General features: G+C 46.7%; 1 protein-coding gene across 3 annotated transcripts in view; it reads left to right on the plus strand.

Annotated features, from left to right (window-relative positions):
* EMID1 (EMI domain containing 1) overlaps positions 1-26459 on the plus strand; it is a 43009-nt gene that overhangs the window by 11800 nt on the left and 4750 nt on the right. For 2 of the 3 annotated variants that reach the window (XM_063087257.1, XM_063087256.1), the window contains exons 4-13: positions 3312-3395; positions 4485-4546; positions 5773-5893; positions 6305-6394; positions 7132-7278; positions 8305-8391; positions 8535-8587; positions 9052-9114; positions 9221-9265; positions 20858-20902. In XM_063087257.1, coding sequence (XP_062943327.1) covers positions 3312-3395; positions 4485-4546; positions 5773-5893; positions 6305-6394; positions 7132-7278; positions 8305-8391; positions 8535-8587; positions 9052-9114; positions 9221-9265; positions 20858-20902 — 797 coding nt within the window. The remainder of the gene's footprint in view (positions 1-3311; positions 3396-4484; positions 4547-5772; positions 5894-6304; positions 6395-7131; positions 7279-8304; positions 8392-8534; positions 8588-9051; positions 9115-9220; positions 9266-20857; positions 20903-26459) is intronic. The other variant, XM_063087258.1, reaches the window with a different exon arrangement.

Here is a 26459-nt window from a genome sequence, read left to right on the forward strand (position 1 = left end):
TGGCCCTCCTCTCCCTTTCTGCCCCCTGGAGCCGGCTGTCTCTGCTCCCTCATCATTGGTCCCCTTGTCCTCAGCATACACGTCCCTTCCCCATCTGTGGACCCTTACAGCCCTTGTCTTCCATGATGGGGAACCAGAGGGGGGAACTTTGCCCAAGGCCACACAATAAAAAAGCCTAAGAACAGACGTGAGGTTCCAGCAGGGCCCTTCCCAGGGCCCTCAGCCTCCCCTACCTTCCAGGGCTGGGCACTTCCCACAGACATCTCTTGCGCTCTAACCCGGTGCCAGGTACAGTGGCAAGCCTGTGCTTCACTTTGCAGCCTCCGAGTCCCAAGGGCTAAACCCTGCATGAATCCGCCCGCATCTACCACCTGTCCACTCCCATCCTGTCTGGGAGTCCTAGCAGCCCCCACCTCCCTGCCAGCCCATCCTGTACACCCAGACGGGGGGGGGCTGCCCTCTCCGCTCTCCTAGCACCTGCTCGTGGGATCAAGGCCCAACATCGCACCCCAGCCTCGCCCTCCCACCATTTTACCCCCTGGCTACACCAGCCTTCTTACCCATCCACGTCCACGGCCTTGGAAGTGGCTGTCCCCTCTGCCTATGACCTTCTTGGTGCTCCCCCAGCTGAGTCAGCCCCCATCCTGCCATCATTACTCCAGTATCTCCAGTGCCTGGCATGGGCCTGGTGTAAAATGGGTGCTCAGGAATTGAATGGTAAGTTTGCTTATCCTGAAGAGGGACCCAGGATGGACACAGACCAAACTTTCCCAGAGACTTCCTGGTAAGGCTGGAGGGTTCTAGGAGCTCCCAGCTGCAGCTCTGACCCTAACCCCTGGCTCTGGCCACCAGCAGCAAATATTTACATTTGCGGCGTAAACTCCCCCCAGAAGACCAGGGCTGGGTGGGGGAGGCTGCATCCCTGTGGAATGTGGTCACTGAACCCAGCAGAGCTGGGTCAGTAGTGAATGAGGAAGCCTCTCCCTTGGCTCCTCTCCTGGGAGAGAAAGTCATGGAGGTGTAGCCCAGGGACACCCCCCAATCCCAATTTAGGGCAGGCTTGGAATCCTGGCCCCCCTTGTCCTGCTGCATGGACAGGGCAGGCAGCCGTTCCTCTCTGGGCCTCAGTGTTCTCATCTGTGCCGTGGGGTGTCACAAGGATCCCATGAGAAGGGGCACAGACCAGCACTGGGCAGAGAAGGGGAGCTGCTCATGGGGCACAGGGCTAGAAACTGCAGGTAGCACTGGCCTTACAGAGGTCAAGATAGGGAGTGACAAGAGCTTCAAGGGGGCCTTTGGTTCTGGTGGGTAACCTGATGAGTACCGTGATACTGGAAGTCTTCCTGGAGGAGGTGACATGGGAGCTATAGCTGTAGTGATTGGGGGAGGCTGTGTGTGTGTGTGTGTGTGTGTGTGTGTGTGGGACCTCCCAGGTGGTGGGAAGTGGCCTGGGAGTGGAGCTGGGGTTTACAGTCCTGGGACCAGTTCCTCCCCTCCTGGGAGGGCCAGGATGGGGCTGGGGAGGAGCCCTTCAGGAAGAACCACCAGGCCAGGGTGAGGGGTCCTCTCAGCCCACTGGGGCCTGCTTCAGGGACCCTGGCCAAACACCAGTGGGAGGGACATGACATTTTTGTCCGACAGGAGACCTTTACCCACCCCGCGGCTTCTTCCTTACTGGAATTTTGTGTGCTATAGGGTTGTTTTACAACCTGGTCCATCCCTGAAAGTATTTATGTTCATTTATCAGAATTTGGGAGAGTTTTGGGTCATTTTTGTGAATCTTGAATCCAGAGCCAACAATTTCTGGTCTTTTTGACAGTTTTGTTATTTCTTTAAACTGTCTCTTTCTTTTTTTTTTAAATTTAAACTTGCAATTACTTTGAGCCCCTTATGTCTGCGCTGCTGGTCAGGCTGTTTTTGTTAGTTTTTGTAGTTCTCTCCAGCTCCTGGTGAAATGTCCAAAAACAAATTGGATGAAAAGAATTTCCATCCACAGGTTCACAGATTAACAACTTGGGGACACGCTAGTGTGACGTTAGAACATCTATGCTCATTTTCAAGACACTTGTGTCTGCCGTCCATGTTATTTAGCCTTTTATTTTGTTTGCTTGCTTAAATTTATTTTCAGCCCGTGATGTGTGTGTTCTTCAACATGAGTTTCACTGAGGCCCTACTGGGTGCTGGATACTTTTCTAGGCCAAGCACAAGACAGACGAGGTCCCTGCCCTGTGGGTAACTGGTACGGTCAATAACAGGTTAGAGGGTAGAAAGTGCTCTGGAAAAAAAAGGAAAATGGTAGCGGGGTAGTGCAGAGGGCGGGAAGAAGTCAAAGCTTCATCACAGAGAAAACTCGGACTTCCCTAGAGTTGGAGAGGTGGAGGGACGGCCACTTCTTTTGGTCAACTTCCTGAGAAAAGTAATAAAATGACATTTCACATCTTCACCTGGGAGCAAAGAGGATGAAGAAGGCTGGGCGAGGCCACTCTTCTCAGGCACAATCACTCCTGCTAGACACTGGGTCTCCCTGCGGGGTGGCCCCCTAAATAAAGGGATCGGGCCCTGGAGTCACGCTGACCTGGGTCCAAATCCAGGCTTGAGTCCTTTGGGGGGACAATCGTGGGCGAGCCACTTCACTTCTCTGCCTCATTTTCCTCCAAGGGGAAAAGCAAGGATGAGTCTCATTCAGGGGTGGGCTCCTGGAACAGGCTCCCCCTGCCCTCCCAGGTAGCCAGCCTCCCTCTGGTTTTCATTTAAAACCAGGCTGGAGCTGCTTCTTACCAAGTGGGGCAGGGGGAGCGTGGATGGTGACAGTCACAGCTGCTGTTTAGTAAGCTCCTGCTGTGTGCACGTGGGCCCTCTGCCCACATTGCTGTCCTCAGGCCTCACACCAGCCTGGGAGGTATGAGGTCTTAGTGTCCCATTTTACAGAAGGGAAAATAGGTGGGTGCAAAAAGGACAAGCTACCCAGGTCAGTAAGTGGTGGGGCTTGGACCTGAACTTGTCTGTTAGCTCTAAACTCCTAACTCGTGTAGCTGGCTGGGGTCATTGGGGAAGCCCCCAGCCTCATCCATAGCCCCGGGCCCATTGCCAGCCCTCTCACCAGCCCTATCAGGGTCAGCCTTGTTCCAGCTCAGCCCCTTTCATGCTGTGTGGCCCAGGTCAATTGCCCCACCCCTCTGGGCCTGTCTCCCTGTACGCTGAGTGGAGGCTGCATCCCTGCTGGGGCTACAATGGCGAGTAGGGGGTCTGACAAGGCAGGGGAGTCAGGGATGGCATGGGCCATCAGGGCTCTCACCCCCACCGAATCTCAGTTGCAGGCTCCTCTGGCTTCGTGGAGCCTGGCTGGTCCGGCCACACCATGCGGCGGATGGAGCTTCGGCCCATGGCTTTCTCAGGTGGGTCCTGGCGCAGCTTCTGGCATTCCCTGGGCTGGAGGGGGGTAACTGTCCTAAAAGCCAGCTGGGTCCAGCAGTGGAGAGTCAAGGACAGCACTCCTCCGCCTTTGAACTCTCTAGGCTGGAAAGAGCTTCGAAGGACAGAGGAAGGGCCCCACAAAGGAGTCTGACCTAGGCCCAGGCACCCCAAGACCCATGACCCATGGACTCTCGCAGACACAGGTCCAAGTCCCCAGTTTTCTCTTTTTTATTTAAATTTTTATTTAAACTACACTTTTCTGAGCATCTGCCATGTGGGAGGCCCTGTGCCAGGTGCTTTCCTTCATTAGCTTGTTTAAACCTCACAACTGTCCACACTCCCCCAAGACCTCATTCCCATTTTAAAGAGGAGGAAAATGCAAGTCAGAGAGGAGACCTGCCCTGCCCTGCCCTGCCTAAGGCCCTGCAGCCAGGAGGAGGTGGCTCTGGTACTGGACCTCAGGTGTGCTTGTGAGTTCCACCCTTGCTCTGAACCTATTGTCCTCAGGTGTGATAGGGTGACACTCCTCTCATGCACAAGGCTGTGCTGAGGCCTAAAGAGACCTGCTTGTAAAGCTGCCAGCAGCTGGAGGCTCTGTAATGGCTGGAGTTGTTAGGAATAACTTAGGTGTCTCCCCAAAGAAGCTGAAGGAGCTGGACGGTGGTTCCAGGGGAGGGTCAGAGGGTGGCACCTCTGAGGCCAGCCCAATCCAGATTGTAGTATGGTGGTCCCCAAAGCTGGCAGGCAAGCCCTGGCCCCACCCTGCCCAGGTGGGAAGCAATGAGATTTCCTGCTCTGGCTTCTGGGAAAGGGGACATTTTGGGTGCAGAGGCTGCCAGGAGTCAGATCCCCCGTTCCTGCTGTGGGAGAAACGGGTCCTCTCTGGAGGCTCCAGAATCAAAGGAAATCCACAAGGTGAGGTCCACCCTGGACCTGCTGTGACTCTGTAGCCCCTTCCCCCACTGGACTTCCTCATGGGGTCATCAGCTGTCTGTCCCCACCCCCCAGGGGCTGAAGGGCTCTGAGGGGGAGCCTGGGACCTCTGGCCCCAGCCCTCTCTCTCCCCACAGGTTGTCTCAACTGCAGCAAAGTGTCAGAGCTGACAGAACGTCTGAAGGTGCTGGAGGCCAAGGTGGGTGAGCAGCTCCCCGCATCCCCCCTGGCCTTCCCTGGCCTTCCCTGCACCCCGTGCCCTGCACAGCTCTGAGCTGCACCTCTCACCGCCCTCCAGGGCTCCTCAATGACAGCTTCCCAGGCAGCTTCCCAGCAGGCACGCCCCGGCCTCCTCCAGGACCCGTGCGGCTCTTCTGCTCTCCTGCAGCGCCCCTCCCTGGGAAGCCTGCTCTTCTCCAGGAGGCCCCTGCTGCCTCCCATGCAACCCCATCCCAGCCAGATGTGCTAGATACCCCCAGAGCTTGTGGCTGGATCCCTTCTGGGCCTTGTCACCTTCTTCCTTTATTTCCTCCCCCCGCCATAATACTATCTTCCAGTTTCAAAAGCAAAACATCTATTACACATCTCAAATTATTTCAAGATAAAAAGTTATTAAAAATTAAAAAGTAAGACAGTAAAGAAAGATTCTAAATTTAGACATATGAAAACTCAGAAATGTGCAAAATCTGCCAGAAAACCATTGGCATCAGTCACCTGCGGCCCCAAAGAGAGCAGCTGTCAGCATTCATCATCTTTTTTTCCACATTTTCTAAACATGAGTAGACGCGTCCACACTTTGTCTATACCTGCTTTGCTCCATGATTCCCTTCCCTGGGAATTTATCTTAAGGAGAAGATTAGATGCAAAGATGTTTACCAAAGTGTTAACTGTCAAACAGGGAAATTTGAAAACCAGACAACGCAAGGTGTGTTGTATAATTATGGAACATCTGCTCTGAGGACAGGCCTGCGCGGCCCCCTGCCCCCTGCCCCCCCCAGTGGTCAGCTGGCCTCTCCTTGATCCTCAGTGGCTCAGAAGGCACCCCTGACCTTCCAGAGTCTTCCTCACCCTGGGCCCAAAAGTGGATTTTTTGTACACCCCCAGGCCTCTATTTCATGTTAGACCTTCGCAAGCTTCCTCCACCTTTAGTGAAAATCTTTCCAGACTGCTTTGACAGACCAAGAGGAGCTTCATATTGTTTATGCAGATAAGCATAGAAAAACACTGTGTAACCTAGCAGACAGCACAACAGTCAGAGCTCTACTTGGGTGGCAGCGATGTAATGCCTTCTGCAACGAATGTTGTGAACACACAGTCACTCCTGATAAAGTTCAGGGCCCCTGCCAGCCCCCCACACAGCCCCCCTCACTGGCCTGTTCCTGGTGAGACCCTGGCACTCACCCTGTCCATCTTCTTCCTTCACAGGTGGCCCTGCTGACAGTCACGGAGCAGGCAGTGCCCCCAACCCCAGCTACCCCTGTGGACCCTGCCCCGCTCTGGGGCTCCCCAGCTGCCCAGGGCAGCCCCGGAGATGGAAGCCTCCAGAGTGAGTGGGTCAGGTGGGGCGTCACTCCCACATGGAAATGAGCACTGGGTGAGAGTCAGGGGAGCAAGATTCCTGTCCCCGGGGCTGACTCCCAGCTTGACCCCCTGGCAGGCCTCAGTCTCCCCATCTCTCCAGTAGGCCTGAGGGGATGGTCTCTGGGGAGTCCTGGGCAGTCGAGCAGCCCCTGCCAGGGGTGGAGCTGGGGGCAAGAACTCTAGATGACTCTTCCCTCCCCCAGGCCTGGCAGGGACACTGACCCCTGCCTACCCCCCCGACCCTCTAGGGCTACCAGGAGCCAGAGAAAGCATGAGGGCCCCACTGTTCCCTCGAAATGGTAAGTGCTGGCTTGAGGCCAGGGCAGGGGTCAAGAGCAAGTCCAGAGTTGCTGACCTGAGGTACTTTACTCCACAGACCGAGTCAGTGCTCGAGGGCTGCCTGGGCCCCCTGGCCCCAAGGGAGATGTCGGCAGCCGGGGCCCAATGGGGATGAGAGGTCCACCAGGTGAGTGCCCACAACACTAACCCCCAGCTCCCCTGGCCATCCCCCCACCAGGGGGACCAAGCCCAGGCCTTCCTTCCCTGCTCCTGACAGAGCCGGGGTGGCCTGAGCCCCTTTCACCCATTGGCCTCTCCGCTCACACCTGGGCTTTCCTGAACCATTCTCTTGCATTCATTTGTCCCTGGTGCCTGCACCCCTACACTCAGCAGGCTCTGAGTTGGGCACTGGGGTGAGGCCAGATCAGTCCTTGCCCTCCTGGAGCTCCCAGACCTGTAGGAGTGGGGCTAGGCAGAGGAGAAACAGCAGTGCCCACCCCATGTGACCAGAATTCCTAGGGGGATGTTGGGGGTATAGGAGTCCTAAAGAAGGAAGCCCAGGGCCGAGCCTGTGGCGCACTTGGTAGAGTGCTGCGCTGGGAGCGCGGCGACGCTCCCACCGAGGGTTCGGATCCTATATAGGACTGACCGGTGCACTCACTGGCTGAGTGCCGGGCACGAAAAAACGACCAAAAAAAAAAAAAAAAAAAAAGAAGGAAGCCCAGACCCTGCCTGGATGGGACAAAGGACAGGGATGCTGTGTTCATCTCCCTAGTAGACAACCGGGGACAGGGGGGCAGGCCTGTGGACTCAGGAGCCTACTCTCATGCCTGCTGCCCCAGGCTGCCTTGTCCTGGCCACTTGAAGCCACTCTGGGCCTCTCTGCCTCCAGTACACCCACCAACCCCCGGTATTCCATTGCAGGTCCACAGGGCCCCCCAGGGAGCCCTGGCCAGGCTGGAGCTGTGGGCACCCCTGGAGAGAGGGGACTTCCAGGCCCTCCTGGCCCTCCTGGTCCTCCTGGGCTCCCAGCCCCTGTTGGCCCACCCCATGCCTGGATCTCCCAGCATGGTGAGTTCCCCCGGGGTCCCAGCAGGTCAAAGCGGGGGTGGGTGAGGCTGGAGTGACCATCACACAGTGTCCACTACCAGCTACCATACACCTTCTGTGTGCCAGGCTGGACACGTAGGCCAGTTGTCACCCAGTCCTCTAACGGGCGCTGTTGTCCTCTGTTCACAGATGAGGATCACTGAGGGCCACAGAGGGGAAGTCACACTTGCCAAGGTCACACAGCTGGGTGTGGGGAAACTCTTTCCAGGCCAGGTGCCTCCAGAGCCTGTGCTCAGAACCCCCCTGCATCAGGCCTTCTCCAAGCCTTGGAGCTGGCCAGAAACCCACCCTCAGAGCACCGGGAAGCTCAATGCCCCGCAGCAGGAAGCCAGCCCTCAGCTCCCAAGGCCGCAGCAGTGGCCCTTTGCTGGGAGAGGCCCCAGGTCCCTCCTCCAGGCTGGGCCCTGACATGTGTCCTTGGCCTCCTCCCTTTGCGGCGCAGCCTGTCCTACATGTATGCTTCAGGGATCAGTGTGGAGGGCCAGGTTCACCCCATCTGCACCATGGCCTTGGCACGTGACCCAGCACCATTCATTCATTCTCCCATTCCACTATTTGTTTTCTCACTATTCATTCCTCCTCTCCAAGCCTCGGTTTCCCCATTGTTACAATGGGGAGAGTGATGGTGCCAGCCTCCTAGAGCTCTGTGACACCCATGTGCAGAAGCCTGGCACACTGTAGGTGATCAGTAAATGGTGGCTTTCATTATTATTCCCATTTGACAGGCAATGGCACAGGCTCAGCAAAATGGAGTCTTGCTGGATGTCACCCATTAGACTGTGGCGGGATCAGAACTAAGATCTCCCTGCCTCCTGGTCCTGTTTGGCCCCACTCTCCCCACTTTCCACCTTGGGAGCATGTGCCTGGTGGCCTCAGGCACACTGCAGGCTGCCCTGTAGAGCAGTCAAAGCTGTCTTGGGAGAGGTGGCTGTGAAGACTGACCCCACTCCACCCAGCTCTGTTCACTAACCACCTTTCCTCTCCCAGGGGACCCATTACTGTCCAACATCTTCACTGAGACAAGCCACTGGCCCCAGAGACCCACTGGCCTCCCAGGCCCCCCAGGGCCCATGGGTAAGTCGAGTCCAGGCCTGGAGTAAGGAATGGGCTTGGTAGATGGCAGAGGGACTAGGGCTGTGACTATCAAGAGAGCTAAGGGGGGACTTCCTGGCATGGTATTCTGTTTCTGGCACTGAGGACATCCTGTCTTATTCCAGGTCCCCCTGGACCTCCTGGCCCCACAGGTGTCCCTGGGAGTCCTGGAAACATGGTGAGTAGTTCTCCAAATGCTTTCACCATGTGCCCACCCATCCATCCATCCATCCTCTCAGCCATTCAGCCATTCAACCATCCATCCGTCCTTTCACTCATTCAATCAACATGTATTTATTGAGCATTTAATGTGAAAACTACTTTCCATAAACCTCATTCAATCCATGTAATGAGAAGCAAGTATTGTTATCACCTAAGGCCAAGAAAAGTGTAGATTCTTACCCTAAGGCTGTGGCCAGCACATGGCAATGTCCATAGGTTGGGGTGGGGAGCGTCTGACTCCGTGATTACATCTCTTAACACTGAACTGTATGAACTGCCTGCTGTGTGCGACGCTTTGCATGTATGGTAAAGAGCCCAGGGGCCCAGGCAAAGCTGGGGCCGCCTCCCCAACCCCTCTACACCCAAGCCCCTGCCCACTCCATCCTGCCCCAACAAGGCTGAGGCCCTGTCTTGTCTCAGGGACCTCCAGGCCCCACTGGACCCAAAGGAATCTCTGGCCACCCAGGAGAGAAGGGCGAGAGAGTGAGTACCCAGGTGGCCCCAGGTGGGGGATTCTGGGGAGTTCTGGGGGCCTCAGGTCAGAGCCCCCTGTGGGGCAGCTGATACCATTCCTCTCCTTCTGACACAGGGACTGCGTGGGGAGCCTGGCCCCCAAGGCTCTGCGGGGCAACGGGTAAGTGATGCTGTCTGCCTTGCAGCCACCCCTGCAAGATCCCACAGGCCCAGACTCCTGTTCTGGCCCTACATCCCCTGCAACCAGAGCCCCTGACCCTCCCATCAGTCATTTGATGTCTCTAGTACCCATCATTCTTGTAGAATCAGGCTGCCTCTGTCTCCCTCACTCTGGCTCTCTGTGTCTCTGTATCTGTTTCTCTTTTTCTCTCTTTCTTTCCATGTGTCTGTCTCTTTGACTCTGTAATTACGTCTCTTTCATTCCCCATCTCTCCAACTCGGATTGTAGATTTCTCCATACCGCCCTTTAATTTGGTCAATTTTTGCTTTATGTATTTTGAATCTTTGTTATTAGGTGCATATACATTTAGGACTTTAATGTCTCTTTGGTCCCTTTATCTTTATGAAATTAATATCTTTATCTCTGGTAATACTCCTTGTCTTTTTTTTTTTTTTTTTTTTGGTGGCTGGCCAGTACAGGGATCTGAACCCTTGACCTCAGTGTTATTAACACCTCACTCTCCAAAGTGAGCCACCAGCCAGCCCAGTATTCCTTGTCTTGAATTCTACTTTGTTTGCTATTAAAGTAGCCACACCAGCTTTCTTGTGCTTGGTGTTTGCATAGTATATCTTTTTTGATCCTTTCTCTTTCAACCTGTGTCTTTATATTTAAAGCTTATCTCTTGTAAACGACATATAACCTAGCTGTTGCTTTTTAAAAATAGTCTGACTGTTCAGTTCATTTGAATTTAATAATATGTATTATTATTATTGATATGGTTTCATTTAAGTCAACCTTCTTGCTATTCGTGTTTTATTTACACCCTCTGTTCAATGTTTCTTTTTTCCCATTCTTTTCTTTCCTTCTTTTGGATTGAGTACTTTTTATGATTCCATTTTCTCTTCGCTAATAACTTTTTAGCTATGCCTTGTTGTGTGTTTTTTCTCATGACAACAATATGCATTCTTGACTTATTGCAATTTACTTTAATTAATAATATACCATCTCATGTATAAGTAGGAACATTACACATGTATAATTCTATTTTCACTCCCTTCCTTTCTTGTGCTATTGCTATTCTATATGGTATTTCTACATTTGTGGTAAACCCACGGTACATTATTGTTATCGCTTCAGTCGGCTGATTTTTAAAGAAGAACACAAAGAAAAAGTAGTTTTTTTTTATATTACTGACGTATTCATCATTATTAATACTCTGTACCTTCCTGTAGATCCAGACTTCTACCTGGTATTTTTTCCCTTCAACCTAAAGAACGTCCTTTAGCCTCTCTTGTAGTGTGGGTCTCCTGGCAGCAGTATATCTAAAACCGTCTTTATTTTACCTTTAATTTTAAAAGATATTTTTGCTGGATATAAAATTATAGGCTGGCAGTTTTCTTCCCTGTTAACACTTTAAAGATGTTGTACTGTGGTCTTATGGCTTACATAGTTTCTTATGAGAAATTGGCTGTCACTGTTCTCCCTCTTTATAACATGTTTTTTCCCTCTGGCTTTTAAGATTTTCTCTTTATCCTTAGTTTTCAACAGATTGATTTTGATGTATGTGCATGTGAATTTCTTTGTGTTTGTTCTGCTTTGGGTTCACTGAGATTCCTAGCTCTATACGGTTTGCTGGAGTTTTTGTTTTTCACGGTTATTTTGTTTTGTTTTGTTTAATTAGTAAACTTTTTTTTTTTTTTTTAAAAAGAACAGATTTAGATTCACAGAAAAATTGTGTGGAAACTACAGAAAATTCCCTGTCTCCACACATGCACAACCTCTCCCACTATTGACATCCTGCACCAGAGGAATACATTTGTTGTAATCGATGGACCTATATTGACACATCATTATCATCCAAAGTCCATATTTTATATTAAGGTTCACTCTCGGTGTTGTACATTCTATAGGTTTTGACAAACATATAAGGACAAATGAGGTAGCCACCATTGTACTATCATATAGAATAGTTTCACTGACTTAAAAATCCTGTGTTCTGCCTATTCATTCCTCCCTCCTACCTAACCCCTGTCAACCACTTGATCTTTTTACTATCTCCAAAGTTTTACCTTTTCCAAAATGTCATATGTTTGGAATCATACAGCATACAGCCTTTTCAGATGGGCTTCTTTCACTTAGTAATATGCATTTAAGCTTCCCCATGTCTTTTTATGGCTTGATAGCTCATTTCTTTTTAGCACTAAATAATATTCCATTGTCTACATGTAACACAGTTTATGTATCTATTCACCTACTGAATGACATCTTGGTTGCTTCCAAGTTTTGGCAGTTATGAATAAAGCTGCTATAAACATTCATAGGCAGGTTTTCATGTGGACATAAGCTTTCAATTCATGAGGGTAAATACCAATGAGTGTGATTGCTGAATCATATAGTAAGAGTATGTTTAGTTTTGTAAGAAACAAACTGTCTTCCAATGTGGCTGCACCATTTTGCATTCCCTCCAGCAATGAATGACAGTTACTGCTGGTCCACATCCTTGTTAGCACTTGATGTTGTCACTGTGTATGTCACTTGTTAGCACTTGATGTATGTCACTACCATATTTTGGCCATTCTCATTGGGGTGTAGTGATTTCTCACTGTTTTGAGGGGGGTTTGTTTTTCATCTCCCTGTTGCTTTAATTTGCAGTTCCCTAATGACATGTGATGTAGAACGTCTTTTTATGTGCTTACTAGCCATCTGTATATCTTCTTTGGTGAGGTGTCTGTTCAAGTCTTTTGACAGTTTTTAATTGGGTTGCTTGTTTTCTTATTGTTGAGTTTTAAGAGTTCTTTGTATATTTTGAATAACAGTCCTTTATCAGATGTCTTTTGCAAATATTTTCTCTCAGTCTGTGGCTTGTCTTCTCATTCTCTTCACATTGTCTTGTGCAGAGCAGAAGTTTATAATTTTAATGAAGCCCCGCTATCAATTATCTCTTTTAAGGATGACGCCTTTGGCATTGTATCTAAAAAGTAATTGCCAAGCCAAAGGTCACCTAGATTTTCTCCTGTGTTATCTTCCAGGAGTTTTATAGTTTTTTGTTTATAGTTAGGTCTATGATCCAGTTTGAATTAATTTTTGTGAAGATGTAAGGTCTGTGTCCCCATTCATCTTTTTGTATTTGGATGTCCAGTTGTTCCAGCACCAATTGTGGGAAAGACTATCTTTGCTCCATTATATTGCCTTTTCTTTTTTGTCAAAATTCAGTTGACTGTGTGTGTGTGTGTGTGTGTGCGTGCGTGCGTGCGTGCGTGCGTGCGTGCGTGCGCGCGCGCTTGTGTGTGTGTCTGTTTCAGGGCTCTCTATTCTGTTACATTCATCTATTTTTCTAATCTTTCACCCATACCATGCTGTCTTGATTACTGTAGTTTTTTCTTTGTTTGTTTGTTTTAATTTTTATTGAATCACAATTGAGTATACATATTTTTGGGGTTCAATGTTGAGATATGTTGATCAAATCAATATTACTAGCACATATATTGTTACAAGTTGTACTTATTCTTTATGTTCCTTGTCTAATCTCTCCCCATCCCCCCTTCCTCCCCCCTCACCCCCAATTACGCTAGGTTTCTTCTCTCCTTCTGAAATAGTAATGGTTACTCTGTTGATTTGTTGCCCAGATGGTCTGTCCAATGCTGAGAGGTGAGTTCAAGTCCCCCGATATTATCGTAGAGCAGATGCTTCTTCTGTCACTCTGGAATGGCCTTTGTGGAGAGAGACATCCTCTTCTTTTCTTTGGTCTCTGCTGGTGACTCTCACTGTGTGAATGCACTCCAGTGGCTGGCAGACCACCTGCATGGTGGTTGTGGCATCTAGCCACTTTTGCGGCAGCCATGGTTATTGTGGTGGCTGGTGGGCCACCTACATGGAGGTGATGTTTTTCGCATGCTTCTTGGTGCTGGCAGTGTGCCTGGTTTTGGGAGGGGCGTCGGGTCCCCAGCTCCATGCCTCACCGATACCATGCTGTCTTGATTACTGTAGGGTTTTTTTGTGCGTTTGTTTTTCGAGTGGCTGGCCAGTACAGGGATGATTACTGTAGCTTTATAATAAGTCTTGAAGTCAGGCAGTATTAGTCCTCCAATTTTGTTTTTCTCTTTCAATATTGAGTTGGCTATTCTGGGTCTTTTGCCTCTCTATATAAACTTTAGAATTGGTTTATTGATATTACAAAATAACTTACTAGGATTTTGATTGGGATTGCTTTGAATCTATAAATCAAGTTGGGAAAAAGTGACATCTTAACAAAATCAAGTCTTATCTGACCATGTACATGGAATGTCTCTCCATTTATTTAGCTCTTATTTGATGTTTTTCATTAGAATTTTGTAGTTTTCTTCATATAGATCTTACAGATATTTTGTTAGAGTTATACCTAACTATTTCATTTTTAAGGGTGGTAATGTAAATTGTAATGTGTTTTTAATTTAAAGTTCCATTTGCTCATCGCTAACATATAGGAAAGCAATTGACTTTTGTATATTAAACTTGTTTCTTGCAAGCTTGCTATAATCACTTATTAACTCCAGGAATGTTTTTGTCAGTTCTTTTGGATTTTCTACATAGGCAATCATATCATCTGCAAACAAAGGCAGTTTTGTTTCTTTCTTCCTAATCTGTATACTTTTTATTTCCTTTTCTTGTCTTATTGTATTAGCTAGGACTTCCAGTTTGATGTTGAAAAGTAGTGGTTATAGGGGACATTCTTGCCTTGTTCCTGAACTTAGCAGGAAAACTTTGAGTTCCTCACCATTAATGTAATGAAGTGTAATGTTAGTGGTAGGCTTTTTTTAGATGTTCTTTATCATGTTGAGGAAGTTCCCCTCTATTCTTAGTGTGCTGAGATTTTGTATCATGAATGAGTGTTGGATTTTGTCAAATGACTTTTCAGCATTTATTGGTATGATCATGTGATTCTTCTTCTTTAGCCTATTGATGTGATGGATTACATTAATTGATTTTTGAATGTTAAACCAGCCTTACATACCTGTGATAAATTCCACTTGCTCATGATGTATAATTATTTTTGTACATTGTTACTATTTGCTACTATTTTGTTGCTACTATTTTGCTGAGGAAGGATTTTTGCATCTGTGTTCATGAGAGATATTGGTCTACAGTTTTCTTGTAATGTCTTTCTCTGGTTCCAGTATTAGGGTAACACTGGCCTCACGGAATGAGTTAGGAATTATTCCCTCTGCTTCTGTCTTTTGAAAGAGATTGTAGATAACTGGCATAATTTGTTTCTTAATATTTGGTAGAATTCAGTAGTGAACTCATTTGGGCCTGGTGCTTTCTGTTTTGAAAGGTTATTAATTATTGATTCAAATTCTTTAATAAATACAGGTCTATTCAGACTGTTTCTTTTTGTGTGGGTTTTGGCAGATTGTGTCTTTCAAGGAATTGGTCCATTTCATTGAGGTTATAAAACTTATGGGCATAGAATTGTTTAAAATATTTTTTATTATTCTTTTAATGTCCATGGGATTTCTGGTGATGTCTCTCTCTTTCATTTCTGATATTAGTAATTTGTGTCTTCTCTCTTTTTTCTGAGTTAGCCTGGCTAGAGACATATTGATTTTACTGATCTTTTCAAAGGTTTTTGGTTTTGTTGGTTTTCTCTTTTGATTTCCTGTTTTCAATTTCATTGATTTCTGCTTTTTATTATTTCTTTTCTTTTTCTTACTTTGGATTTAATTGGATCTTCTTTTTCTAGTTTCCTAAGGTGGAAACTTAGATTGCTGATTTTAGATCTTTCTTTTTTTCTAATATTTGCATTCAATGCTATAAATTTCCCTCTCAGCACTGCTTTTGCTGCATGCATCCCACAAATTTTGATAAGTTGTGTTTTCATTTTCGTTTAGTTCAGAATATTTTAAAATTTCTCTTGAGAACTCTTCTTTGACCCTTGTGTTACTTAAAAGTATGTTGATTAATCTCCATGTATTTGGGAGTGTTCTAGCTATCTTTCTGTAATTGATCTCTAGATTAATTCCATTGTTGTCTGAGATCATACATTGTATGGTTTTTATTCTTTTAAATTTGTTGAGGTTCATTTTATGGCCCAGGATATGGTCTTTCTTGGTGAGTGTTCCATGTGGCCTTGAGAAGAATGTGTAATCTGCTGTTGTTGGAGGAACTAATGTATAGATGTCAATTCGATCCAGTTGATTGATGGTGTTGCTGAATTCAACCATGTCCTTACTGATTTTCTGCCTGCTGGATCTCTCTATTTCCAATAGAGGGTTGTTGAAGTCTCCAGTTACAATATTGGAGACTGTTTAAGGATTCATCTATTTCTTCTTGAAGTTCTATCAGTTTTTGCCTCACGGATTTTGATGATCTGTTGTTAGGTGTGTACATGTTAAAGATTGTTATGTTTTATTGGAGAATTGAGCTCTTTATCATAAGGTAATGCCCCTGTTTAACCCTGATAACTTTCCTTGCTCGTTGTCTGAAATTAAATATAGCTACTCCTGCTTTCTTTTGATTACTATTAGCATGGTATATCTTTCTCCATTCCTTTACTTTTAATCTGTATGTATCTTTATTTTAAAGTGGATTTCTTGCAGACATATTGTTGGGTCTTGTTTTTTGAGCCACTTTGATAAGCTCTGCCTTTTAATTGGCATATTTAGATGATTGATGTTTAAAGTGATTATTGATAGAGTTGGATTAATATCTACCATATTTGTTAGTGTTTTCTATGTGTTGCCCTTGTTCTTTGTTCCTCTTTTTGTCTTCCACACTTTTTCTGCCTTTTGTGGTTTTAGCTGAGCATTTTATATGATTCCATTTTCTCTCCTTTCATAACATATCAATTAAATTCTTTTATTTTTTACTTTTTTAAATTGTTTCCCTACAGTTTGCAATATGCATTTACCTAATTGAAGTTCCTTTTCAAATAACACTATACTGCTTCATGGGTAGTACAAATAACTTTAATAGCAAAATATTTGTAATTCCTCCCTCCCATCCCTTATATTATTGCTGTCATTCATTTCACTTAAAATATATATATATATGTATATACTAAGTGAATCATTGTGCAGTATATGCATGTACTGAAATAACACAATGTACCCACAAAAATAAGTATAAATAAAATTTTAAAAATAATAATACAAAATATGTATATATATATACACATATACATACACACCCTCATATATAGGATATATACATGAGCATACATAATTGAATACATTGTTGCTATTATTTTGAACAAACTGTTATCTGTTAGATCAATAAAGAATAAGAAAAAAAATTTCTGTTTTACACTTACTTATCCCTTCTCTGATGCACTTCCTTTTTTATGTAGATCTGAGTTTCTGGTTTGTGTCATTTTCCTTCTCTCTGAAAAAGCAATGTTAAATGTTAAATGTTCTTTTAACATTTTCTGCAAGGAAGTCTACTGGCAAAAATTAATTCAATTTTTGTTTGTATGAGAGTCTGTATTTCCTCTTCATTTTTGAAGGATAACTTTGCAGGATAAATAATTCTAGGTTGGTGAGGTTTTTTTCTCTCAATACTTTAAATATTACATTCCACTCTCTTCTTGCGTGCATGGTTTCTAAGGAAAAGTTGGATGTAATTTTTATTTTTGCTCCTCTATAAGTAAGATGTTGGGCCGAGCCCGTGGCGCACTTGGTAGAATGCGGCGCTGGGAGCGCTGCGACGCTCCCACCGCGGGTTCGGATCCTATATAGGACTGGCCGGTGCACTCACTGGCTGAGTGCCGGTCACGAAAAGGACAAAAAAAAAAAAAAAAATTGCACATGTGAGTGCTTTACGCACTTGGTATAAGTAAGATGTTTTTTCCTCTGTCTTCTTTCAGTATTTTTTCTTTATCTTTGCTTTTCTAAAGTTTGAATGTGATATGCCTTGGTGTAGATTTGTTTGGCGTTTATCCTGCTTGGTGTTTGCTGAGCTTCTTAGGTCTGTGGTTTAGTATCCACCATTAATTTGGAGAAAATTCTCAGTCATTATTACTTCAACTATTGTTGTTTCTTTCTCTCATTCCCTTCAGGTGTTCCCATTATATGTATTTACATGTTTTGTAGTTGTCCCACAGTTCTTGGATGTTCTGTTTGATTTTTTTCAGTCTTTTTTCTCTTTGCATTTCAGTTTTGGAAGTTTCATTGTCATACCGTCAAGCTTAGGGATTCTTTCTTCAGCCATGTCCAATCAACTAATGAACCCATCAAAGACATTCTTTAGTTCTGTTGTAGTCGTTTTGATGTCTAGCACTTCTGTTTTATTCTTTCTGAGAATTTCCATCTCTCTGCTTACAGTCCCTCTCTTCTGGAACATTGTCTGCTTTTTCCATTAATTCCCTTAGTGTATCAATCATAGGTTTTTAAAATTCCTGGTCTGGTCATTTCAACATTCCTGCCATACCTGACTCTGGTTCTGATGTTTGTTCAGACTCTTCAAACTGTGTTTTTGCCTTTTAGTATGCCTTGTAATTTATTTTTTGTTGTTGGAAGGTAAATATGATGTATTAGGTAAAAAGAACTGTGGTAAATAGACCTTTATTAGTGTAATGGTAAGGTGTGGGGGAAAGGAAGTATTCTATAGTACTGTGATTAGGTCTCAGTCCTTAGGTGAGTCTGTGCCCTTGGACTATATGTCACCAGTACGTCTCAGTGTTTGGAGGTTTGTTTTTTGTTTGTTTGTTTGTTTGGGGTTTTTTTGGTGTGTTTTTGGTTTTGATATTTTTTGCCCCTTAGGTAGGACAGAATGGCTAGAAAAGGTTGGAGCTGGGCATTTCCCTTCTCCCACATAGAATACTAGAGGCAGCTGAAACTGGGTATTTCTCTTGCCCAAGGTTGTTTAGGATCTGTTAAAACTGCAGTAGGTTAGGTTCTGGAAAAATTGTTCTTCCTGAGGACAGGCCTTGTTAAGAACAAAATACTCTAGCGTATTTCAAAATGGTTCCTTTTCTCCTCCCCCTGCTGGAAGTATGAGGGTATTTTTCTCTGATATTCACCATGAGGACCTGGTAGAGATCCTTGAGGTAAAACTCACAAAATGTGGAGGGAGTTGGGGAGGCGGGGAGGCCTATGACTGGGTCCCCCTGAATTTTTAACTCTCAGACTTGTCTACACTGAGCCTCCAGAAATTTGTCAATTACAGTTTAGTTTTTCATACCCTGGAACTGGTTCCCGTGGAGGTTTCTATTCACAAGTTTCTGTTCCTGTAAGTTGTGATTCTCTGTATTTGCCTGCCTGTCTCTCCAGTTTGGAGGGCAGCAGTTTGCCTGTAGTCTCATTTCTCTGACAGATCTGAAGAGTTGTTGGTTTTTCATTTCTTTCAGTTTTTTACTTGTTATTAGGATGGACTGGCAACTTAAAGCTCCTTACATGCCAGACTGGAACCCAGAAATCTGTTTTGTTTTGTTTTTAAATCAAATTTGAAAGAAGTTTGGTCAATATTTCTTCAAATACTTTTTCTGTTCCTGCTTTCTCTTCTCTCCTTTTCCACTTGATACTCCATTTATACTTAATACTCTCCTGTGAGTCACTGAAGCTCTGTTAACTTTTTCAAATCTTTTTTCTCTCTGTGCTTCAGTTGTTTTTTTGTTTTGTTTTGTTTTTATTTTATTTTTATTTATCTTATTTATTGAATCAAAATTGATTATACATATTTTTGGGGTTCAACATTGAGATATGTTGATCAAATCAATGTTACTAGCATATATATTGTTACAAATTGTAATTATTCTTTATGCCCCTTGTCCAATCTCTCTCCTCCCTCCATTACCCTAGATTTCTTCTCTCTTTCTGAAAGAATAATGGTTACTCTGTTGATTTGTTGCCTAGATGATCTGTCCAATACTGAGAGGTGTGATCAGGTCCCCCAGTATTATCATAGAGCAGATGCTTCTTTTGTCACTCTGAAATGGGCTTTGTGGAGAGAGACATCCTCTTCTTTTCTTTATTTCTGTGGGTGACTCTCCTTGTGTGAATGCACTCCAGTGATTGGTGAACCATCTGTGTGGTAGTTGTGGCGTCTAGCTGCTTTCATGGCAGCCATGGTTATTGTGGTGGCTGAGGTGGGCCACCTACATGGAGGTGATGTTTTTGCCATGCTCCTTGGCACTGGCAGTGTGCCTGCTTGTGGGGTGTGTCTGGTCCCTGGCTCCATGCCTTGGGTCCCCAGGAGGGCCCCAAGGTGCTGGCATGGTGAACTTGCTTGTGGGAGAGGGGTATGGTCCCCTTCTCCATGCCTCAGGTCCCCAGGTGGGCCCCAAGGAGCTGGCACAGTGTGCCTGGTTATGGGAGGGGGGTCTGGTCCCTGGATCCATGCCCCAGTCCCCTCTCTGTGCTTCAGTTTGAATTATTCCATTGATTTGCCTTCAAGTTGATCGATTATTTCCTCTGTTATATCCAATCTTCTGTTAATTCCATCTACTGAATTATTTCCAGTATTATCATTTTCATTTCCAGGATTTCCATTTGATTCTTTTTTTTTTTTAACAGTTTATGTATCTTTTTCAAAATTCTCCATCTGTCACACATTCTATCAATTCCAGTAGATTCTTTAACATATTTATTATAGATATTTTAAATTCTTTGTCTGCTTATTTCAACAACTGAGTTGGCTATGGATCTGCTTCTATTGCCTGATTTTTCTTTTGAGTATGGATCACATTCTCCTATTTGTTCACATGTCTAGTAACTTTTTATTGCATATTGGACAAGATAAGATATTGAAGAGACTCTGGATTCTGTTATCTTCTACTGAAGAGTGTTGAGTTTTGTTCTAGCATAGTTAAATTACTGATGGATCACCTTGCTCTTTTGGAAGCTTAGTTCTATGCTTTATCACAGAAAGTTCATTTTGGTTTTGCTCTTGGTCCTAGAAAGATTCCTTAGTCCTGGGATGTGGTCTTTATTCCTAAGGCATGGTTTTTCTGGAGTTTCACTAGAAAGCCTTAGTTGTTAACAAGCCTCTCTAACTTGGTTGGACTTGAACTCCAAACTCTGTCTTCTGTGTGGTGGGCAATTGTCGAAATCTGTGCTGAGATCTGTCAACCCATTGTTTCTCCCCTGGGCTCCTTGGAGTGTTGCCCAGTTCAACAATCATCCAGAATTAGAGGGGAGAATTAATGCAGATTTTGTTCCCCTGTTGTGGCTCTCTGATTTCCAGTATTTCCCTTCAGTTTCGCACTTCTCTGCCAGCCTCAACTCTTAACCTCTGACTCCTCAGACCAGTAAAACTGAAGCTTTTTGCTTGAGTTCTGTGTGCCAGGCTGAGGGGGCTGGAGTGTAACCTCTGAGGAAAAGCCATAAATATATGGCTTTTATTCAGTGTGGTTCCCTTCTGTCAAGGGTGGAATATCCTCCAGTTTCTGGATGCTCTTTTTCACTTTCTATTGCCTTCAAACAGTTGTTTTTTGCATTTTATCCAGTTAGTCCAATACAAGCTGCTCTCTGCCTCTATTTCTCTAAGTCTCTCTCCCTCCCTCCCTCCCCCTTTCCTTCCCTTTCTCCCTCTTTCTTTCTCTCCCTCTTTCCTTCCCTTTCTGCCTCCATCTCTCTCTCCTTCTCTCGCTCACTGCTTCTGTCTCTGTCCTCCTTGCAGGGAGAACCTGGCCCCAAGGGAGACCCTGGTGAGAAGAGCCACTGGGTAAGCTCTGGCCCAGCACTGGGCTCCCCTGCCTTCTGCCTCCCGCCCTGGGTGCTCAGGAGAGTATTCTCTCACCATTAAGCCCTGGGAGTAGGGGCACTCCATCCACATCCCCATTGCAGCCTGGTCTCCTAGGCAGGAGCCTTGGCAATTCACAGCCCAACCCCTCCCCCATCCTGTCACTCTCAACTGGGCAGGGCCAGCCCTATCAGCAGTCCCCATGCTCTCTGTCTCTGTCTTTTCCCTGTCTCCGCCTTCCCTCTATGGCCTTTCAAGGCTAGGGTGGCTCTGCCTCTCCTCTTGGGCGGTTTGGGCTAACCCAGGCCAGACTGCATCCCCTGCCTTTTATAGCCCCCTCCTAGCAAGGGTTTTGGCTTCTGCTCCCCTGACTGAAGAAGAAAGAGAAGGATGAAGACAATATTCATAGTAGAATGGTAGAGGAGAACTTAGGAAAGCCATGAAGCAGAGGAAGGAAGGCCTAGAAACAGTGAGGTACATAGGAACCCCATGGTAAAAGGGACAGGGAACCTAGATACCACTGTACACATAGGAAATCCACAAAGCATGGGAAGGGAGGCCCCAAAACCATTATGTATACATTTGGCATGGTCAGTGAGGTCAGGACACCTTGACTCTGCTTTACTCAAAAGACATATAACTAACACAAGGTCCTAGACACCATGACATCCATTGGAGACTCATGAGGAATGGAAAGAGAAGCCTAGAAACTGTCACATGCACAGCAGAATCATGGAAAATGGGATGAGGGTCCTAGACTTTGCTATATGCAAATGAAACCCATGAAAAATGAGAAGGAGGGGGGCCTAGAAACTGTCACATACATAGGAGACATAGAGTAAATGAGAAGGGGGACCTAGAAACTACACACTCAAGAATGCCATGATTAACTTGGGTTCCTAGAAACCTTCAAAATCATTGGAGATAATTGCAGTGAATGAGTTTCAGGGCCTAGAAATCTACTCTCCTAAGAGACACCAGGGAAGGACCAGGAGCCTAGAATACACTATGACCAAAAGCCCCACAATGTGGGGACCTGGAAACTGTTGCTGATGTTTAGAAAATGGACAGGGTGGGGACAGACACCCCTACAGGAGAGACACCTGGGAAGCTCTTTTGGAGGATGGTATCTTGCCTTCCTCCCCACCACCCCCTCCCCATGCAGTCTGGCTGGGACGCCCTACTTCCTGGCAGTCACTGGATAGTGAGGATGAGGGTGGCACCCAGCACCTGCTCTGCCCCTTAGTTCTTGATTGTGGGGTCAGTGATGGATTCAGCCGTGGGAGCCCCCCATCCTGCACGAGTTCTCTCCCATGTCTCCCCATGATTTCTGGGGCCCTGCTACCTCTCTAGCAAGCCTTTCCCAGCCCCCTTCTGTGGCCCCCACTACCCATCTTGCCTCTTAAGAATACTGCCATTATGGGCATGAGCTGAGTTGGGGGTTAGGTAGACCCATGTGAACCTGGCCCTCTGTCTTCCCTAGGCCCCTCACTGGCCTTTCTCAGAGACCCTCAGCCTGAGAACACATTTTCCACCCTGCGTAGGAGAGGTGGGAAAGTTGAGGTCAAGGCTGGATTAGGCTGGGTAGTCCTGTCCCTGCATGGGGACGCCTGGCAGGGGAACGGGATGCCTGGCAGGGGAACGGGGTGCCTGGACTACCCCAGACCAGTCCTCAAACCCAGGACCACCTGTGGGAGGTGCCTCCTAGAGGTAGCAGGGCCTCTGCCCACACATCTTCCTCCCCCATGTCCACCTGCACTTCTGCCACTGCTTGCTGCCTGCCTGGGAGGGATCTCGCTGGGCTGAGGGTTGCATGAGGCATTGGGGGCTGGCGAACTATGTCTTTTGGGGGTAGGTGGGGGTGGGGTTCAGTGTTGGAAAGGTCCCAGAGGGGTCCTTTGTACACTCCACCCATCAACTCCCCTCTGCCCCCAGTACATCTTTCAGAGATGCTGGTCTGGCTTTGGCTGGGCAGTGACACCTGGTGGTCATGAGAGAGCACTGCAGGAACTGGAGTGATGGCTGGGCCAGCCTGTCTAGATATATCAAAGCTCTCATCCCTTATTCAGACAGGGAAACTGAGCCCCAACTCTGCAGAGCAAATCCTTGGCAGAGCTGGAACTGGGGCCCAGGCTTTTAAGCTCCCAGGCCCAGGGAACTAGCTACCATTCCCCAAGCACCTCCTTTGTGGGTACCAGGCCTGCTGCTGTACACTGTGGACACAGATATGATTTGGACACAGTCCCTACCCTCAGAGTGTTCACAGTGGCATAGGGGAAAAAAGACCTGTAACCAGAAGCCACAGGACAGAGGGAGTTCAGCTGTGATGGGAGATGCTTTAGCATTCTCCCAGAGGAGAAGGGCTAGGCCTGAAAGGTACATTAACCAAACACAGGGTATTCAGGCAAAGGAGAGGGAACAGCATGTGCAAAGGCCCTGGGGCAAGAGTGAGCCTAGAGTATTGCAAATACCTGAGGAGCTGCACATACTTGGAGTGGCAGTATGATAGGCAAGGAATAAGATAGAAGCCAAAGAAGCTTTCAGGATTTAGGAGGCCATATTAAGGAATTTGAACTTTGTCCTATGGGCAGTGGGGAGTCACTGAAGTATTTATATGTAGGAGTGTGACATAGTCAGACTTTTGTTTGTGAAAGATCCCTCTGATTGTCATGTGTAGAATGAATGGAAGAAGGGGGCAACATGGGAGAAGCAAAAAGAAAGACTAGAGGGGCCGGCCTGTGGCTCACTCGGGAGAGTGCGGTGCTGATAACACCAAGGCCACAGGTTCGGATCCCATATAGGGATGGCTGGTTTGCTCACTGGGTGAGTGTGGTGCTGACAACACCAAGTCAAGGGTTAAGATCCCCTTACCGGTCATCTTTAAAAAAAAAAAAAAAAAGAAGAAGAAAAAGAGAGACTAGACAGGAGGCTGTCATGGTCATCCTGGTGAAAGACTGTTGGGGTCAGAACTGGGGGTGGGAGTAGTGAGGACAGACAGATATCAGTGGAGCTAAGAGACAATTGTGTGCAAGTTTGGCTGTGAAAGGGAGAGAGGAGTCAAGGGAGACTTTTACAATAGTAAAAGAGAACAGCAGAAGCAAGCACGCCAAATTCTGCCCATGGACAAATAGGAGATGTCTGTGTTACAGGTGAGTACGGGTGTCCAGCAGGCCCTGGATACTTAGATCCAAAACACAGAACAGGTCAGGCTGGGAGGGGACTGGGGAGTCATCATGCAAATAGCAGGCTACCCATTTGGGATGGAGTCCAAACAGTGAGGTTTTTAAAATACCTTCCTCCCAATTTTTATTTTGAAAATTTTCAAATAGGGCCGAGCCCGTGGCGCACTCGGGAGAGTGCGGCGCTGGGAGCGCGGCGACGCTCCCGCCGCGGGTTCGGATCCTATATAGGAATGGCCGGTGCACTCACTGGCTGAGTGCCGGTCGCGAAAAAGACAAAAAAAAAAAAAAAAAGAAAGAAAATTTTCAAATATACGGTGACATTGGTACAATGAATATCCTTTTACCTTCCTCTTGGTTGACCAATCATTAGTATTTTGCCACATTCACTCTTTCTCCCTTTATATATTTATACATCTTTTTTCTAATTCATTTGAAAGTAAGTTGCAAAACTCATTCACATCTCTCCTAAAACTTCAGTGTGCACCTTGATAGAATATGGACAGTCTCCCAAAACCCACAATGCCACTGTCACACCTAAGAAAGATAATATAAATGCAGCAATATGATGCCATTTTGTATAGAACTCATATGAAAATTTGACCAGTTGTCCCAAAAAATACCTTTAAAGCTCTTTTTTTTTTAAGTCCAAGATCTAATTAAGGCTCACACATTGCATTTACTTGTCACATTTCCGGTCTCTTTTAATCTAGAACAGGTCCTCTGCCTTTTTCTTCTCTTGACTTTGTCTTTCTGTGAATGTCCCACAGTCTAGATTTATAAGATTATTTCTTCATGATGAGATGCAGGTTAAATACTCCTGGCAGGAGCACTTGTGGGGGACATGGTGCCCTTTTATTGCACACATTGGGAAGCTCATAATGTCAGCTTGTCCCACTGTCTGTGCCGGGGATGGCTTAACATAATTTTTGAAGGTTATCCATTCCTGCTCCTGTAATACTTAAAGAAGGATTACTTTGATATGCAGCCCATGGTGATCCTGGAATCCCCAGACTGAAATGGCCATTTGGTGGCCTGAGGGTAGCCCAATCCACGTAGAGTGGACACAACAACTGGCTCATAACAGACAGTCCCAGGGAGCTGGTTGCTCATAATGAACATGTTGGGAGGCCCTCGGTTGTTTAGATGTTTTCATAGGGAACAACTACCTTATAGGGTTGGATTGTGTAAATGTGTATATTATAGACCCCTTCACTTATCTGTCCTGAGTAAAGGACACTAAGAGAGACCTCCAGATGTTGTCAGGGCTGGGATACTTCTGCTTGCCATCCCGGTACTTTGTTGGAATGGAGATATCTACATTCCAGAAATAGCTTTGGTCTGGACTAGGAAAGAGGAAGGAGGGAGAGAATGAGGAGTGTTGGCAAGAATGTGGACCCTGTGCTGGGGAAAGAAAGGACAGATTGGGAGGAAGTTAAGGTGAGTGCTGGCCGGTGACGTCTCTGGCGTGAGCCCTGAGCAGCAGCTGGCATTGCCTGTGGACTAGTGAGCCCCAGAGCTGGGAGGTCTTGGAGGAGGGGCTTTGTGGCCCTGCTGCCACATTTCTGGGGCCTGGAAGCTGGAGACACAGAGATGCAGACTGGTGCTGCTTAGAGGAGAGGCCTGGGCTGAGGACGGGGCACCAGGACGTGCCAGAATATGAACCTGGGATAGTCAGAACCCTGGGAGGGATGAACACTACTTTCCTGGGAGGGAGCCCAAAGTGAAAAGGGCTGCGGAAGGGGCACTGAGCCAGCATTTTAAACAGCTTCCCCAACAGTGATGCCATGCAAACGTTTTCTGATTTTGCCAGCATACATTCATTTTGGCATGAATGGAAATATTGGTAACTAGCCTGATTTCACTGGTAAAGTTAATTAGGGTGAGGCTCATGGTCATTTAAGGTAAAAAGTGAATTAAAAGAATATGACATCAACGCGAGTATAGGTGGCCCCGGGATGTGGCAGGAATCGTGCCGGTGATGTGAAAGCAACTGGTGTTGGGCAACAGAGATCAGAAGCAGGGTGGCCTCCAGGGAGGGCTCTGTGGCAGGATCCGTGGCAGGCTCTGGGGCAGTAGTTCTGCCACTGTGATTGGCATCCCCCTGCCTCCAGCACAGCAGGATTTGCAGTGGGGTAGGGAGAGAGCATCCAGCTGGGATCCAACAGGACTTTCTGAAAGGTCCTTCAGGGGTTGCTTCTGCCTGCCTTGTCCCCGCCCCCGCCCCCCCCCCACGACCCCTATCCTCTCCTGGTCTTGTTCTGGCTGTCCATGGGCCCTGGGCTGTGGCAGGTGGTGCGGGGCTGCAGGTGCATGTCCCGGGTGGGGCATGGGCCACCAACAGGCTTTGCAGGGCCCCT

Source organism: Cynocephalus volans, chromosome 2 (assembly GCF_027409185.1).
Source record: "Cynocephalus volans isolate mCynVol1 chromosome 2, mCynVol1.pri, whole genome shotgun sequence".
NCBI classification, from domain to species: Eukaryota; Metazoa; Chordata; class Mammalia; order Dermoptera; family Cynocephalidae; genus Cynocephalus; species Cynocephalus volans.